Source organism: Manacus candei, unplaced genomic scaffold (assembly GCF_025592945.1).
Source record: "Manacus candei isolate 608988 ecotype Guabito, Panama unplaced genomic scaffold, ASM2559294v1 h1tg000153l, whole genome shotgun sequence".
Taxonomy (NCBI): Eukaryota; Metazoa; Chordata; class Aves; order Passeriformes; family Pipridae; genus Manacus; species Manacus candei.
The window spans coordinates 1942787-1960007 of NW_026138201.1; the positions used below are offsets into that span (position 1 = coordinate 1942787).

Genomic DNA, 17221 nt, shown 5'->3' on the forward strand with positions numbered 1-17221 from the left:
CAATTTTAGTGCCCTCTATTTTTCCTCAGTAGAACATCTCCTTATGGCACCAATTCCACAGCAAATAACAACAGGCAGCTCTGCAGCAACAGCCTTTGCTGGAGTCTGTGTTCTTCAGGTCCCAAAAACCTGTTTCTCTGTGAACAGCAGACCTGTCAAGAGATGCCAACAGTCCCATGCTCCTACTATTATTTATCTCCCTGAATATATTTATCTCCCTGGATAAATGTGAATAATGTGCCAGAAAGAAGAGCTTCAGAAGGGACAGACTGACCACTTCTACAAACAGGAGCTCAAGAGACCCAGTAGTTGGATCTCTGTCCTTAGCAAGAGGACAAGGCATTTTATCTTAGGCTGGTGCAGAATACAGAAGTCCAGGACTAAAATCTTGGTCAGACTGGTCCAATAACCATCCTACAACCTCTAACAGTCCCAGTATGCTGAATACCATAGCTGTGATAACCATTCAATCACCTGCAAAACAGGAATGAAGACAGAGAACCTTTAAAAAGCAAAGGAACTGAGTTAAGTTTTGCAGGTGCCAAAGATAACAATTTCCAAACAGTCAGAGGAAAAATAGCCTCTGTTTGATGCTGGCAGTAGTGCTTTCCTCCAACTTATGAGGTGGAAAATTAAATTGCTTCTGCAAAAATAATATAGTTCTGTGGGAAGAGACATGGTGTTAATTCCTGTTAATTCCTTGGTTCTATAGGAGGAGGAGAATATTGCCAACCACAGACATGACAAACCCATTAACTAGAGCCACCTTCATTTAAAAATTCTGCAGTTTTTAATTTGCTTCATATAAAATTGAGGACTCTCTAAATTCATTTTCTGATTAGGCACCACACTTTTGCCTCTTCTTGGTAGCCACGACCACAAAGAAAATGTGGGGGTTTAATACACAAAGAAGTGCAAAACAAAACAGTAGACAGTCTTGACTGGAAAATACCCATCTTGGGAATCCTGTATTTGAATATATTGGTCACCAGGACATTTAAATAAATCGGGCTGGCTGCTGATGTTCATTCAGTCTACAAACCTCAAGGAAGTTTTTCTAGGCACAGAAAAACTGTGTCCACGAAGTGTCCACAAAGAAGTTTACAATCCCAACGTGAAATACTAATGCCATATCTTTAGTACTTCAAAAACACGCTGAAAACCTGCAGGGATGAAAGTCAGCTCTAAAAACAGTAAGCAACAGTATGTAAGTGGCAAATTTTAGCTGGGAGATGTGGCAATCAATCAATTCACTGATCAGCATCAGTGCTCGTGTGTGTAAATCACTTTGGCCCTCTAAAAATCTCAGTAATAAAAATGACTCCTCCAAAAAGCTTTCACTGCAAATAAAAGGTTTTCTGGTAAGTTATTCCCTATTCAATACCAGCAAAAGAAATGCAAGAAGATGCAGCCTAAAATAAAAGAGTTGGCAGAGCTCTGCTCAGCAGGTGGGGAACCACGACCACGTTAGCAGAGAAAACTCCAATCAGCTACTCCTGTGTTTTCCAACCTTTTCCAAGGGATAGGAGGACACCTGTGGTAAAGGGCTGGAGAGAGACATGGCACAAGTTAGGATTACCACAGCTGGAAGACAATGAGAAGCACAGTAACGTTTTCACCTCAAAAAGTTCGCCAGAAAAACGAGTCCTAAATAACAGGGCAGTTTCTCGTCCCCATTCCAAAATGATCCAAGTTTGACACACATACACATCCACAGGAAAACAACTGAAGAAATCAAAATCCCAAAAGACTTAGGTCTGCCGTGACATTTACTTCTCAAAATTGTCTGAAGCCCAGCTGAAATTATCATTTGATAATCAGATCTCATTACAGTTCCTGCAAGAAGAGGCTGGAATTCAAGAAGTCCTCAAAAGCCTTGTTAAGGAAGGCTCAGGATGCTGAACTACTTGAAACCATTAATTAACGTTTTATTTTGTCTGTCTCATGCTAAATGGTATTGAAGCCAGAATCCAGAAAATGCCAAGGAATTAAAAATAAAAGAATAAAACTCTGGAAGTACCTTCTAATATGGGGCCCAACATCCCATTTACAAGAGTGTAGGCACAAAGAAATCATGAAGTGGCTTTGGACAGAGGGTGTTAAAAAAGGGAAATACTTACACTAAGTGCTAATTAAATGTTTCACAAAAATTTAGCACTGAAAACTTTAGGCAAAAAAAAGTACATAAAAGAGATACAAATTAAACAAGGTCCAGCCATAGTTATTTTATTCTTTTACTATTTCAGCACACAAATGTAAGAAAAATATCCCAAAGAACATTCTAACTTCTTCAGTACACAGAGTACAACTCCAGCTCCACTACAAAAATGAATTTTCAATTTATATTTAAGGAAAAAAAATCCATTTTTTTTTTGTAACAGCCATTGAAGACTGGTAAGTGCTATAATTAAAAAAATCCCAAACAAACCCCCAAAATTTCCTGCTCCACCTCATGATTTCTGGATTATGTTTCATTAGGAGCCTGGAAAGATCTTTCTGCACAGATTTTTTTAACTTTTACAAAGGAAATAAAGCACCAAGTTGCTTACTGAAATGAAGGACATGCAGAAATACTTTGTGACTCTGCTCCCAGAAAGTCTCTTTGTAATGCCTCCTTCATGCAAGAGCAGAAAAACAGTCAATAAACTGAATGTCTAAAAATTTAAACAGCTTGATACAGGCCCAGAGAAATTGGTGGGGAGCAGAGAGAGAATTTTTCCTATGCATGAAAATATGTTTAACTGCACCTCTCCTTCCTCCTGGAGAAGCCACTCCAACATCCCACATGATTTTCAATGCACCTGAGACTCATCTTCTTTTTCAGTACACAGAAATGTTTGTTAGGTCACTTAATTTCACTTCACAAAAAAGCTGCTTTTCTAAAGTGTTTGGGATTAGCAGTGTGGTTTTATAAACACAATAACCACGACTGAAATGTCACGCACGTCCACGCTCCCACAAATCACTTCTGACCCGTGTCAAGGGCTCAGACACAGATGTTTGTAATAAAATGTCCAACAGTGCTTTAAATTCTCACACATCTCTTTATTGCATCGTTTTTCAGACGAATCCAAGTGTCTGCTCACACCAGCCACGTCGCATTAGTGGGCTGGAGAGGGGAATTGGCCACGAGGCAGACAGCTGAAACAAAGGAGGGCTGGAACTCCAGTAGGAAAAACGAGCCTGGCTAGGACAATTGTTTGTTTAGCTGATGAAAGAGGGGTTTTTTTCCATCAAACTCCACCAGGTTTTGTTCTGCAGGCTGGCTGCTCCCCCGGCACTGAGGGGAGTTCAAGGGCAGAAGGACCCCCCCAGTCACCACTGCACACATGGACAAGAGGAAAAACACCACAGAACACAGGAACACATCTGGCACAACGGGAAAACAGGAAGCCCAGTCACCAAAAACAGCAAAGAAAGAAAACCCTGGTTTCAGTGACCCTCTTCCCCTCAGCTTCTGGGGGAATCAGGAAGCAGAGATCAAAGCTATGGAAGCTCAACTGGCTTCAGGGTTGAGCAGGGAAATTACTACTAAAAATTCATATTTTTATGCCTGTGGACTACCCACAAAGCACTGGCAGCCTGGAAACCAGAAGGTTGCTTCTTTCCAAAAGAGCACTTAGGAAGCACAGTTTCATCTGGGCACATGTGAAACCCTCCCAAAAGGACTGTGGCATCTTTTTGCTTTTCTCTTCACCTCAGCAAATCTCAAAAAGCCATAAAATTAAGACATGGAGGAAGGTGGTATCCTCTAGGACACTGAATATTTTACCACGAGTGGGAATGTTTACTCATTTCAGGCAGCATGTAGAGCAGCAGTGTTTGGATCTGTATGAAGTTTAGATGAGGCTTTAGAGGCCAAAAGTTGTAGCAGCATCAGCCAATCTCACAGAAGACTTTGCAGGGAGGGAAAACATCATGCAACTGTGACTTGCTGCCTTTTGTCAAGGCACTTTCAGACAGGGCCCAACTCCTGCAGGCTGCTGCTCTTAAATTTTGTATTCAATCAGTAGAAGCTCTTTTTTTTGTATTTTTCCTACTGAAACACTGCAAATGAGAAACCTCTAGGAAATCTGCCACTTTTGTGAAATGCTGAAGTATCTTTTCAAAGCCTGTGACTCAATTCCTACAGTTTGTTAACCCAATTACATTTAGGATGGCAACCAGCAATGAAGCTTTTTGAAACTTTTAACTCTTCAGCCATATCTGAACCAGGAGGAGGAAAAAAGATTCCCTCCACCTTTATAAACGAGACACAAAGAAACACACACACAGAAACACACACCAAGGAAAGCACACATAGATTATTAGCAACTTTTTCTTAAAGTATTCAAAAGAGAGCCAGAAGAATCCTCAAGCACTCTTTACAATTAGTGACATGGACCAGCCAGAGGAACTTGATATATTAATGGAAACTGAATTTTAATCAGATTCACAATAATATATAGAATAAAACCCTGACTCTGAAGTATAAAAGAAGAAACAACATATCACAGGACATCTCTAATCCCAAAACAGCCCAAACTTATAATCGAAATGCTTACTTTAAGTTAGTTGTGCATTTAGCAAATACTGGGCAATGAGGACATGAAGTCACACATTTCAGACACCAGAAATAGAGTATTTTGTGAATAAAATATTTACACACATGTATATATATATAAATAAAACCAATAATTCATGCCTTTTATGTATTTTCACCTTTAGGTCTGTTCAGCCACGTACCAAACTTTTGACTACACACAGAGCAAATGGAGTGAGGAAGAAAAGGCTGCTGGCCACAGAGGGAACTTAGTTGAACACCGTGTCTGTTTTTAGAATATTGTCCATGATGGTAACAAACAACACTTCCAGGCATAATGTTTTTCATATGTGCAAGAAGACTTAAAGCAGGTACTTTTGCATCCTCAACTAAGGAGCCTTCAGCAAGGGGATTTGCCGTGTATTTGCTTTAATAATAATAATAAGAGTGAGGAATGAGGCTTTTGGTTGTGTTTTTCCTCTGCTGCTCCCTCCACGTTACCACACTGCTCCACAGTCTGTGTCCCCGTCAGAATCCCTTCCCAACGCCCGACCCACCACGCACGTAATTCCTGTGGCGTGAGGTCAGTGGGAATTAAAGCAACTTTTGGTGGAGGCAAAGGGGTGCTGAAGCAGCACCAGCAGCAGATCTCTCTGCTGCTGCCTTGCTCTGGGATCCTCTCACCCAACAGCCAGAGCAGACACACTCAGAGTCAGGGATGGCAAAGCACTGGCACGTCTGACTCTGGTGCTGAAAGGGATTTGGGCTGGCACCAACCAAACCAAGCCAGGCTGCCAAATTTCCAAAGGCATGAGGGCTCTGTGGCTGCTATTGACACATTCTTCTCTGAGGGGAAAACACAGAGGGAGCCACTTTGAACTGTAACAACATCCCTCTATTCAAGTTCTCGCTCCTCTCCAGTCCGTGGAGATCTTTCATTTCAAGCTCTGTGGGGCAGGCAGCCTTTTCTGCTGGCTCTGGACAGCAAATTACTTACTTGGGGCTCTTGGAAAACGCCATCAGCCACGGAAGAACAGAAAACAAGGAATAAATTGCTCATTTTTTCGCATTATCCAAACTCTGTACCATCAAATAAGTTCTGCAGGCATAATTCAGACCTCTGCCTGCCCTAGAGATTCCCACCAGCACAGTGTGAATTCACACCAACACAGCTGAATCTCTGCAAAAACTCTTGACTGCTGAGGGGTACGCTGATAATTAGCAATTACTTAAATTACACAGGCTCTCTACAGGACACATCTCTCCTCTGTGGATGATCCCAAGGAAACAACCTCCAGTTCCACGGCCTCTCTCTTTGTGCAAGTGCAAACTGGCCTGGTGACCCAGAGCCTGGCTCTGCAACGTGCTGCAAGCACTCAAGACACGTTCTCAAGTGCTGCTCTAGCCATGGATTTCCCTGTTCCTAAAGCTTTTCAGGCTTTTAATCTGAAAAATATAACCTTGCTGGACTATGACATCCGGGTAGGACTCACCAACTCATTAAAAACAGGAAAATTCCCAATTTAGAAGCAATTGTGATCTCAGCATCAAGTCTCCTGCACCACAGAGTGCATCTGGTTCCTTCACTGCAACAGCTCCTGTTCAGCTGTATTATTCAAGATAATATCACTGCCCCACTTGCAAAGAAACCACATTACATGTGGGAAGAGTGATGCAAGACCACTGCACCTTTTGAGAGAATTAATGGATTTAGGTGCTAACAAAGAAAGAATGTGCAAATTCACTTCATTTAAAACCACAATGTAATCCAGGTGAATTAGGATAACCACAAAATCCGAGCACGGCTCCTTGCTGAAGTCGGTTTGATGTGGTTTTGTAACCCTAAAGATGTTATTGCAGTGATAATAAGAGATCACTGGGCTTGTTTTAGAGATGAGCAGTTTGCTGAGGCGTTCTGTGAGCCACGTGTGTGCAGTCAGGGTGCACAAGGACTCCAGAGGGGAATATGCCACAGCTCAACCCCTGTGTGGAGAACAGAATACACTACCCCAAATTTTCAGTCCCACCCAGATACAGCTGTGTTGTTGTTTCTAACAAAAATAATTTTTATAATTACTTTAAAACAATAAAGAGAAAGTGTAGTGGGAAGTAAACTGAGGCCACAACACAGGGCACTCTGACATGTTTGTGTCTCTCTCACTGTTGCTTTCAGCCTTACCTTGTCGATGACCTTCACCTCATTTTTTTGCAGTAACAAACTGCTGTTTATTGTGGTTCTGATTTTAAAGGTTTTTAACTGCAAATCACTCCAGCTCACTCATTAAAGACTTGAAGGAGGACAAAACATTGATCTCCTACCTTGATCAGCTCTTTGAACTTGGGGTCTTCCTTTGAGTTGGGATCAATCATGGTGCGCTCCTCGTTCTCCTCTGCCCAAGGAAAATGGGAAACATCAGTGGGATCAACTCCAAACACACAGTGCAACAACTCCTACTCATCGAGGGGCCTGTCAGCTGATGGACAAGTGACAGTGCCCAGTCATCATCTTAGCAAGGGAGTGCCTGATGACCAGTGTCAGGCAATTTTAGGGACACACAGAAAGATAACACAGCCCTACTTCCCTAAAATAAGACTGTTTCCACTGATTGATCTCCCCCGCTCTGGGCAGAATGCTTCAGGAAAATCAGTGTCCTCATGTGGGGCATGTTAATAATAGCACAGCAAAAAGTGCAGTCCTTCTAGATTTGGATTTCACTCCTGTTTGAAAACACCTGTCCCAAATGACAGCACCTGAGTTTATGGCACTACAACCAGTGAAACTGGGCTGAGTGTTTGTGCCTCCGTTCTCTGGTTCCCTGAAACTTGGTCAGACGTGGCCCTGAGGGCAGGAACTCCTTCACCTTTGGAAAATAAAATTACCCCACTTTTTATCAGTACTTGTGTATGGGGGAAGAACATAAAGTAAGATTTTGCAGGTGTAAAGTCTTCTACTTCTGCTGCTGCTGAGATGAAGATATGTGACAAGTGCTCTCCAACAGCCAGAAGGACCAGTGTAAGAGGCATGAACACCAAGAGTGATTTTTAAAAGGGATGAAATGTTGGTAGCAAAATCCACTTGAGCTCAATAAGGCTAAAAACCAAACCTTTGGCAGAATTACCTTCACAACAGCACACACGGACACGTGAGAAACCCCCAGGAATCTGCCACTTCTGTGAAACAATAAAGTATGTTTTCAAAGCCTGTGACTCCATTCCTACAGTCTGTTTGCCCTAATTATGTTTAGGATGACAGCCAGCAGCAAAGCTTTTGGAACTTTCATTCTTCATGGACGTGTTTTTATGCTACTGCAGATATGGAAACCAGTATTTAGGATGCAGCTGGAGCAAGCCTCTTAGTTTAAATTCTGCTGCTTGCTTTTAAGTTGCAGGTGCCTCCCTGAGCCCTTAATTTCAGCTCCCTGAGTAGCCAAGTGGGAGCTGTGATCCAGGTTAGAGCTGCTCCTTTCAGTGGCACTGCACAAGAGGAACACAAGGATGGGTGGCAGTGGCACAGCTTCCCGGGGAGATCCACGTCTCTTCAGCTAAATTATTATTTAGGGACCCCATGGACTTATCTTTAATTGAGTGTAGACAGGCCATATGATGTCATATTTTCCCATTGATTTCTCAGCTCCTTCTACCATGACAACAAAGGAGGGTGTTGGTATCACCACTGGTCAGGCCATTGCCACACTTTAAATCCTGACCATGACCAGCCTGAAGTGACTTCCTATGGCAGTGCCAGACTGTTTCCTGCTGTAACATGGGAAACATGACATTCCAGACTGACTACACCATCTAACTGGTTGTCTCAGACTTCACCCACACATTTGGGTTCAGTATTTTCCAGGGCCTCTAACACTTATTAAAAAAGCAAGGCCCTGCTATCTGAACACTGAAAAATTTCCCTAAACCTATGAAAAACTCTATTGCTGCTTTTTTACCCCCTGCTCCTTTACTTCCCCATTACTGCCTAGGATGAGTCAAGCATTCTATCACAAGGAAGTGACACCCACTACACACCCAAAATACTGTTAACCCTGAACAGTGTTTGACCCACACATGATTCACCACAGAACTCAGGCTGAGGTTCACCAATGATCATGTCTCTGCATGACAAGCCTTCAGGAGTGGTCCTGCATCTTCTAAACTCTAGTGGCATCCAGAAGAAATCACTGGAGACACCCCTGACAGACAGACACACACACACACACACACACAGAGCAGTCAACACTTTGCCCACGTCTCGGAAGAAAAGTACTTTGCATTTCCTCCTACTCTCCTAATCAGAAAATCCAAATGACTAACACTTTCCTGGTTTTAATTTAATTATTTGTCTCCATGACAGCTTGCTTCAACTAATTCTGTAGATCAAGAGACATATGGCCAGGGGAGACAACAAGTTTTAAATGCTTTTTGCTGTTAAATTATGCTGTTGCTCTTGTGGGGACTCAGAGAGGTGGGATGGGGATGGACACAGGAGAGAGTCCAGAAACTACCTTAGTCAAGGTCTGTAGCATGAAAACTTTACCTAGTAGTGTATCTTCTGGATGGATGTCCACGGTGCTTGGGTTCATTGGTGCATTGATAGCATTTTTACCTTCTTCTTGGAGGTCACTCACTGAACAGAGGGGAAAAAAACAGAGAGAAAGAGTGTAATAAATGTAAAGTTGGTGGACTGGAGTACTCATAGTAAAAGAAAACATCTGGTAGATCCATTTCAAAACAGGACCACAGTTTATGGCATGAAGAACTGCAGCCACAGTGGAAAATAAAATCAAAGGAACATCCTTTTATAGCTTCCCATTAAACAGAGCTACCACACCACTGGCTGGAAACTTCTTGCAAGAAACCCAATCCTGTGGTAAGAACAAGCCCAGGGTGCTTGTTTCTCCCCAAGGAAGGGGCCCTATTAAAGCCTCAGAGGCTCCCAGGAAGACCTACCAAAATCAGGGTGAAAATGTATTTAATTCCAGGATTTCCACAGGATAAAACCAGATGTACCATGATCTGGTGAGCACAAATCCGAAACTTTTTATTTCAAGCTTTTGTCCTAAACCTGCAACTCTCATTTGGGAAAGTCAGGAAAGTACTCTTCATAAATAAAATGGCTGTTAAAATACTTCCCTACATCCTGCCACATGGGAGGAAATGAACCTGAGGACAAGAACTGAATAGGTCTTTAGTATCTTCACAGAGCTTGACAGTAAGAAAAGCAGCAGCAATGCTGGAACACTTTTACACTTTCCAAGGCACATCTCCCCCTAAATCCAGATAACATTTATTATAAGCCAGGACACTGAAATAGATGCATGTGAAATAGGAGATACAAAGACAGTTCTGTGTTAGGATGGGCTAAAATCATTTGTGGCAGCATTTGTGATATTGCAGTCTCCTTTGGGAGGGGCCAAGTCCCAAACTCTCTTCAGGGAAAATAAGGACTTCCAAATAAATAAGGTTTGCTAGACAAACTTTTCTCAGGAAAAAAAAAAGGGAGGAACAGTTAACTAATAGTGACAGTATCCCAGTAAGCTCTTCCTTCCAGAGCAGTCATTATTCCCCTTTCCCAGTGGAAAATCAAACTGTGGGCATGCAGCCTGCAAAGGTACAAAATCCTGCATGAGGACTCGCTTTTTCCCTGGAAAACACAGGGATCCTACTGCCACAGAGGAGGACAGGGAAGAAGCACACACTGCAATCCCCACTCTTTCTCTCACAGAGAACTGAAACAGGTGCTCAAAACAAGTTAGCACATCTCTTAATTGCAGCCCCAAAGAGGTTACTTAGTTCTGGTTGGCAGCGTGACACTGAGCATCACTAAAATCCTCAATTATGGCATTTTGTCCTCATGTTCTGCAAGCACCAAACACCAGCCTCACATTTTGAGAGCTGATGGTCTATGAACCGTGGTTCATGAGGGAAAGGGGGCTGCCAGCTCTTTGTGCTGTACCTTCTGCAGTGAGAACAATTACAAACAGAACGCAACGTCTGCAGGCTATTTAACCTCCTGATTAAAGATGTTATTAAAGAAATTCTTAATTACCCCTTTTCTGCACTCATTCTCATTTTCTTGAAAAACTCTACAAGCAAAAAACAGTCAGGGAGCAAAGAGGTCTCATGCAACAGATGAAACCAGCTCTAACAGCCTTACCCAGGACACCCAACCAGAGCTTTCTCACCCCAACAGCTCCTACACCGTGATGCCAACAGGGACACAGTCACCACGAGGCACAAGAAAATTCATGTGGGAACTGAATAAGTAAGATTTTTTTAAACCTTGCTAGGACTAGAAATGCCCAGGTTTATTTTGGAAGTATCGGTCTTGTTTCTAGACAAACTCTCTTTTCATTATTACAGCAGGGCTGTCATTCTGGGAATGCCAAGTGTTCAGTAAGCTCAGGTCATCATCATCCCTAATGCTGTGAAAATGCACAAGAGAGCTGCTAAGTTCCTCTGGGTAGTGGATCTGTGAATATGAACAAAATGATGCACTCATTTCAAGCCAGAATACTTTTAAAATGCAGCTAAACTAGTTTTATTCACAGAAGCTCAATCAAGGTGATACCCCTGCTCTTACATCTTAATAGAAAAACTATCTCTACTCCTCTTAACAAGAAGTCCTTGTTTCTGAGCAATTTACTGAACTGAAAGAAAACATGAATGCAATTTTGTGTATTAAGCCCCCCATCCCTCAGGATAAGCTACATATAACCCCTGTGGTTGCCTTCAGATCCAGCGAGGCTGGGCCAGATCCCATAGGACCAAAACATCCTTTCCTGTTGCTGCTGGCAAAGTAGAGCTCGTTCAGTAGAAATAACCTCCCAAAACCTGCTGCCCAGGGAGAGCTGCTTGCACAGAGCCTGCACAGAGAGCTCATGGAGAGATTCCTGCCACAAAGGGAACTTTCCTACCTCCTTTTCTGCGCCTCTTGCACAGCAGCCCGGCCATCCCGGCCCCGGCAGCACAGGCAGGTCACAGGGGAAGCACACGGGATGTCTGGACACTGATGGAATGGCAGCAACTGGATAACAGGGACTGCCACCCCCAGAGTGCCAAAGCTCTGCTAATTTGGGCACGGTGACACAGGAGGAGGCACTGAGAGAGGCTCCCAGCTGCTGGGGGAAGGGGGGCCAGCAGGACACGGCGCTTGGCCACGGACTGCCAGCCAGGAATCCCTCCCTGTCCCACTGACAGCCAAGCACCTGCCTTGGCTCTTAAGCAGGCACCTCAAAGATGGTGTTTTCTCTGCAAGGACCTTCCCAAGAGAGTACTTTCCACCCTCTGGGGTTGGGTTTCCCACAGGTTGCCCCAGGAACACACAGGTACACAGAGCAACACCGGCACACAGAGAAGCAACTGCACGCAGGGATGTGAACCTGCCAGGGTACTCCCCATCTGCAGCACTCCAGAACTCTTTCACTCTGCACTTGAACAAACGTTGAGGGCTTTTTCCCTGCTCACTCCCCCCCCAGTATTCACTTATCACTGCTGAGCAAAGGAACAGAGGCAGGAAAAGGAAACTGAGCCACAACGCTGGAAAAAAGAACAGAGAGCCCACAAATGAGCAAGGGGAGGCAGATAAAATAATGGTCAGGGTGGAGCAACAGGTTCATTTCTGAGAAGACCCTGATCAGTATTTTAATGCAAATTTACAAGAATGGCTTTCAGCCCCTGCTTTCACCAACCCAAAGGTACTGTAAAAGACTATGGGCATTATTCCTCCTCGACTTTTTACTGGCAACAGTGGCTCTGCTGTGAGGTTTATCCATGCAAGAGGGCATTTGACTGGTAGAGCAAAGCTTGCACAACCGGTTTTAGTCAGGGCAGGTCCCACATGAGCTATTACTGCTCCTTGCCCACACTCCACCTGCCCATTCACAGGGCTCCTTCTCTTCCCCTTCCCCTCCCCACAGGGAACATCTTCCCCTGTTATGCTGGTACAGTCCCTTCTTCTCTGACTGAGATTGGTGTAAAACACTTTTCTCCAAAGCTTGATCATTCCATCTCAGACCTGTCAGAGGAAACCTGCAGCAAAGGGAAGCAGGAAGGGGAAGGAAGGTGAGTACAGGCTGAAGCAGCATCACTTAGTCAAGGATGGTCCCCAGCAGAACCTTTCCAGCATCTGTTGCCCCTGGTGGGTTTGTCTGCTCCTGCTGGTAATGTCAGGGCAGAGGAGTCCCTCAGAACTGAAAGGAGCAGCCCCAGCAGGGGGGAATGATCTCCTGCCCATGACAAGGGTTTGCCCTCACCTTGACCCATAGCACAGACTCTACAAAATGGTCAGGGCCTTAAGGTAAAACCTGCTGATGATCTAAATGACTGAGCTGGGAACTTACACAGGGCAAGTCAGGTGTAACTACAGGCACTGAAAGATGATGCCTTGGAAAGGCATCTGGCAGAATTAGCTATGATTTCTCCAAGGTGTCTGCAGACCCTCCCTCCCTTCTGGCTGGGGATCTCCTCTCTGAGCAGATCCTCAATCACCAGGCAGCACCAGCCCCCTGAGCCATTTCAGCACCCCATCAGCCAGCACTACCAAAATCCAAATGTAACAAAGGGACGGGCAAGTGGCCAAGGCTTTCAGAAAAAAACCCCACTTTTTCCACTAGAATTGCATTTTCAACTAGAAATTTAAATTCACATGGAGAAGGTCGCTTCTCTACCGGCCCCCAGGAAAGCAGCAAGGGCTCCTGGCAGCCCTCAGATGTTTTGACAATCTCCTGGCAGTGTCAGCAGTCAAACATGGTTTAGTCACACTGGAAGCTGTGCTGGCCTTTCAAACAAATTAACAGAACGAGCAGATCACATACACATGCTATAAAGCACTACATCTGTAAGCCAGGCAGGCTGTCTCAGACCATGGGACTGCACACAAACTGCACACAACAGATGGAATTAGCTGAACAAAGTTGGAAACGCCACCAGAGCTGTCAAGGACTTCCCCCAAGTCAGGAAACGGCCTTTAATGTCAGCAGGAGTGCTATAAAAAGAGAAGACGTCCCTGCTTTCTCCCTTTTAAAAGAAAGCAAGCTGATATCAAGCTTGATCCTTCCTACCTTCACTATTAATAGTCTTAGTGTAATTTTAAAAGACACCAACAACAGCAGAGTCCACTTAAGTCTTTGCCATCCACTGCCTTGTTATTAAAAAACTGACCTCAAGCCCCTGTGTCTCACAAAAACAGATGGTAAATGCTACTTAATTTTAGATCTGGTTATTTCTGACTGCAAGGCTGGATCCCACCCCACAGAAAGCAGCAGCTGTTGTGACAATGATCATGAGCTTCTGTACATGGTGCTCTCCTTCTCATTCAACCAGTGTCGAGCTTTTATAAGATGCACTCTCATCTCATGATCAAACCTGAATTTTGGGAGCAATCAGACTGCTTTGTCACCCTTGGCTCCACTACAGATGATTTGCTCAAGCAAGTTTGTCACCCTCTTTGGTGGAGCAGCACAGATGGGAAGTGTGCCTGCATGGAAGTTCTCTTCATCCCCTGAAGTCTCACTGCTTCCCAAGTTTCCCTGCTATTCCCAGAGACAAAACCGTGCCCAGCTGCACTTTTCCAGACAGTGACTCACCTGCCTACAGCTCATATCCTAAGAGTTCAGCTAAGCATTCCCAAAATAGAAAGCCCACTCTCCAGACCCTTCCTACCCCTTTCAGACCAGTGACACGACCCTCCTCCACTCACATCTCAGGAGAGATGTGGACACAGGACAAATCCCCCTCATGAAGCAGCCAGACCTTGCACAAAACATCAGGTATCAGCTGGAGCTCTCACTTCCCATGGGAAGTGTCAGACCAGAAGGCAACAGGTCCTTGGTGAGTAAAGACCCTGCAGTGTTTCTTAACCTGCTCCTCTGTTTGCCTGCCACAGACCAACACACCCGGAATTTCCATCTGACAGCTAAAACTCTTTCAGGAAAAGTCACCTTCAAAACTCAAAAGCCTTCCAGGAACACTTAACAAACGGAAGCTTTACAAAAACTGGCATTTTTAAAGGAAAAACCAGCCCCGAATATGCTGCTACACTGAGATTCTTTTCTAGAGACAAACCACACACACACAACTCACCAGTGTGCTCCTGCATTACTAATCACATGTACAAAAGGCTCTGAGATCTTTTGACAGAGATTGCAGGAGAAACACAAAGCCTCCATTAGTTATAATAGAGAATTAATAATCTCGGGCAGATCAAAGGCAAGGACTTGACCAAATCCACATAAAGGCACTGTATCAAGGGACTGCATTCAAAGCAGAACTGTGGTAATAAAGGAAATTATTTATATGCCTCAGTAGACAGACAAAGCACTCATGACTACCTGAAGAAACAGAAATACCTAAAAAAGGGGGAAAGTAGAGCAAAAGGCAACTTTTAGGAAAGGGCTGTAATACAGAGAGCTATGGAACTAAAGCTAAAAGTCAAACTTGGGATTCATCACTTTGCTGTAATTCCCTGTCTCTCATTTCTTTCATTATTGCCTCAGGCCATAGCTGTTCATCAGGCAGGGAGGGATCCAGGCTGCCAGCAAAGGGACACTCTAGACTTCACCTCAGTCCCCAGCTGCCTCTCATCCCCTCCCTTTTGCTGGCACTGGTGGTTGCAGAAGCCACATTATGGCACAGAGTGGGGGAGACACTGTGCCTGAAAACTAACCAGGGAAGAAAGGAAAAAAGGAGAAAATTAATTTTCACTGTGTAGACACACAAACGCTGATGCTGGGGAGGAAAAAAAAGCCATCAAAAAACCCCACAAACACCCCAAACCAGCAGAAATAAGTGTCCACAAACTACTTATAATGTTACACCTACAAAAGTGATAGGAGGGGATACTTACCCCTTACCCAGCCCTCCCAAGCACTAACATAACACACATCACAACTCTACAGCTTTTACACTCCAGGACATGAACTGAGCATACCTTTGGCACTTGTTTTGTCCTGAATTCGTAAACAGATTGCTTCAATCCTGAAGTTTTTTGACTGGGAAAAGCCAGGCAAGAAGTGCAGCTTGAGAGAACCCTAAAAGCAACTAGGGAAAGCTGCACTTCTCCCTCTGCCCCCCAAGTTCTACTTGAAAATGGAGAAAATACACTCTCTCAGCCTCCCCCTGGTTACAATTCCCTCCCAACACGCCAGGCAAGGGTCATTTATTCCCACAAAGCAATGGTGGACATTCATGTTCTCTCAAACACACCACACGAGCACCAGGACAACTTGCAACTGAAAGAAGGATGTGGAGTCAAATCTGACGTGTGAGAACAGAGGGACAGAAAAGGTCTGACAAGAAAAGGAAAGGACTGAAGGGGACTTCAAGCCTGAATCCACCCACTGCAGAAAACCTGCAAGGCATTTTAAATTTACTGCCATCAATTCTCCATGAAATACTGTATTCTATATACACTCTTCAAGGTTTTTGTGTACTCCCACATCTGAAGCTGATGGGCACAAGCAGACAGGGAACAGCACATCCATATGGCCCAGGAACTCGGTCTAGGATCCCAAATGAAGCAGGCTCATTTCCACAAGGTGCCAAGCACCAAACAGACTCCTTTGACCTTTAAAAGTAACTTCAGAAACCAGAATCAACTCACTGCCTAAGGTATCCATATTTAATGGGTGCAGTCCAAGCAAATCCCCAAGGGACAGAGACAGCAGGAGACTCACTTCTGAAGGCAGTGATGGCAGGTGAGCACGAGCAGTAATAGGAAGTCTTCTCCAGCTCACAGGGCAGAGCCTGGCAGGCAAACTTCAGGCAAATGGAGAGGAGGCCACCAGCTATGACTTGCATTTCTAAGAAAGCAACTTTTCTGCTTGTGCAACATGATTCTACAGGAAGAACAAAGCAGCGATAAGTGATTCTGCAGACCACAAGAAGTGCATGTGCCCAGGCACTGGAGTGGCCCAAATGTCACCCAGAAAGACAAGGAACACCCTGAAAAACACTCACATGCAGCAACTGTATTTGCAGTTGAAGGTTTGCTGGTAAATACTATTTTCCTGTTCAGCTGAGCACAGGACCAATGGAGGGACAGGCCGTGCTCCAGACTGGAAGCTTTAATCCAAACACACTCAACAGTTTTCAATGGACCATACACTGCAGTTGCTCATGCAAGGAGTTTTCTCAATGCTTTCCAGACATGTCATATGGGGAAAATTATTTCACTAGCTGCTTTGAGCCCCAGAGGAGCCTGCCAAGACAAGCACTGCAGCGATAAGCACCGCAGACCTCACAGTACAAGAAAGCCTGGAGCTCAGAGCCCCCAGTCAGATAAAAGCCAGCCCACGAGGGGAAGGTACAGGGAAGATAGTGGCTGCCATAAAAGCACTTTGATGTTTAACTCTGCCAGGTTTAAGTCAGAAGTAGACACCAACGTGTCCTAATGGAGCTGCTGAACACGGTGAGGGATGAGTGGAGCCCGAGCCTCCAGATGCCATTCCAGTCCAGTCTCCCAAACACAGCCCTCAAGGGCTATCAAAATGCAATTATGAAACAACAACCAGCCAAAAATCGAATCAAAACAAGTCCAAAGCACGAGCAAACGTTACATTTCACCAAGTATCAAAAAGCCCTGCAGGTGTTATTATTCCCTTACTTAGTCAGCACCCCGGAGTTCTACAGGATTTGCAGTCCTGCCTTTTCTGTGGTCTCTTTTTAAGCCTTTACACTGGTAATACCAGGTCCTATGAGCTAGAA

The 17221-nt window shown here is 44.4% G+C and overlaps 1 protein-coding gene across 3 annotated transcripts in view; it reads right to left on the reverse strand.

Annotated features, from left to right (window-relative positions):
- Positions 1–17221, reverse strand: part of PARVB (parvin beta) — a 50798-nt gene that overhangs the window by 22173 nt on the left and 11404 nt on the right. Inside the window, exons 1-3 of one of the 3 annotated variants that reach the window (XM_051772471.1) lie at positions 16192–16288; positions 9054–9143; positions 6842–6912 (exon numbers count right to left, since the gene is read on the reverse strand). In XM_051772471.1, the coding sequence (XP_051628431.1) occupies positions 6842–6912; positions 9054–9143; position 16192 (162 nt within the window). In that variant the 5' untranslated portion in view covers positions 16193–16288. Of the gene's footprint in view, positions 1–6841; positions 6913–9053; positions 9144–11433; positions 11541–16191; positions 16289–17221 lie in introns of those variants that run through there. The other 2 variants (XM_051772470.1, XM_051772468.1) reach the window with 2 other exon arrangements.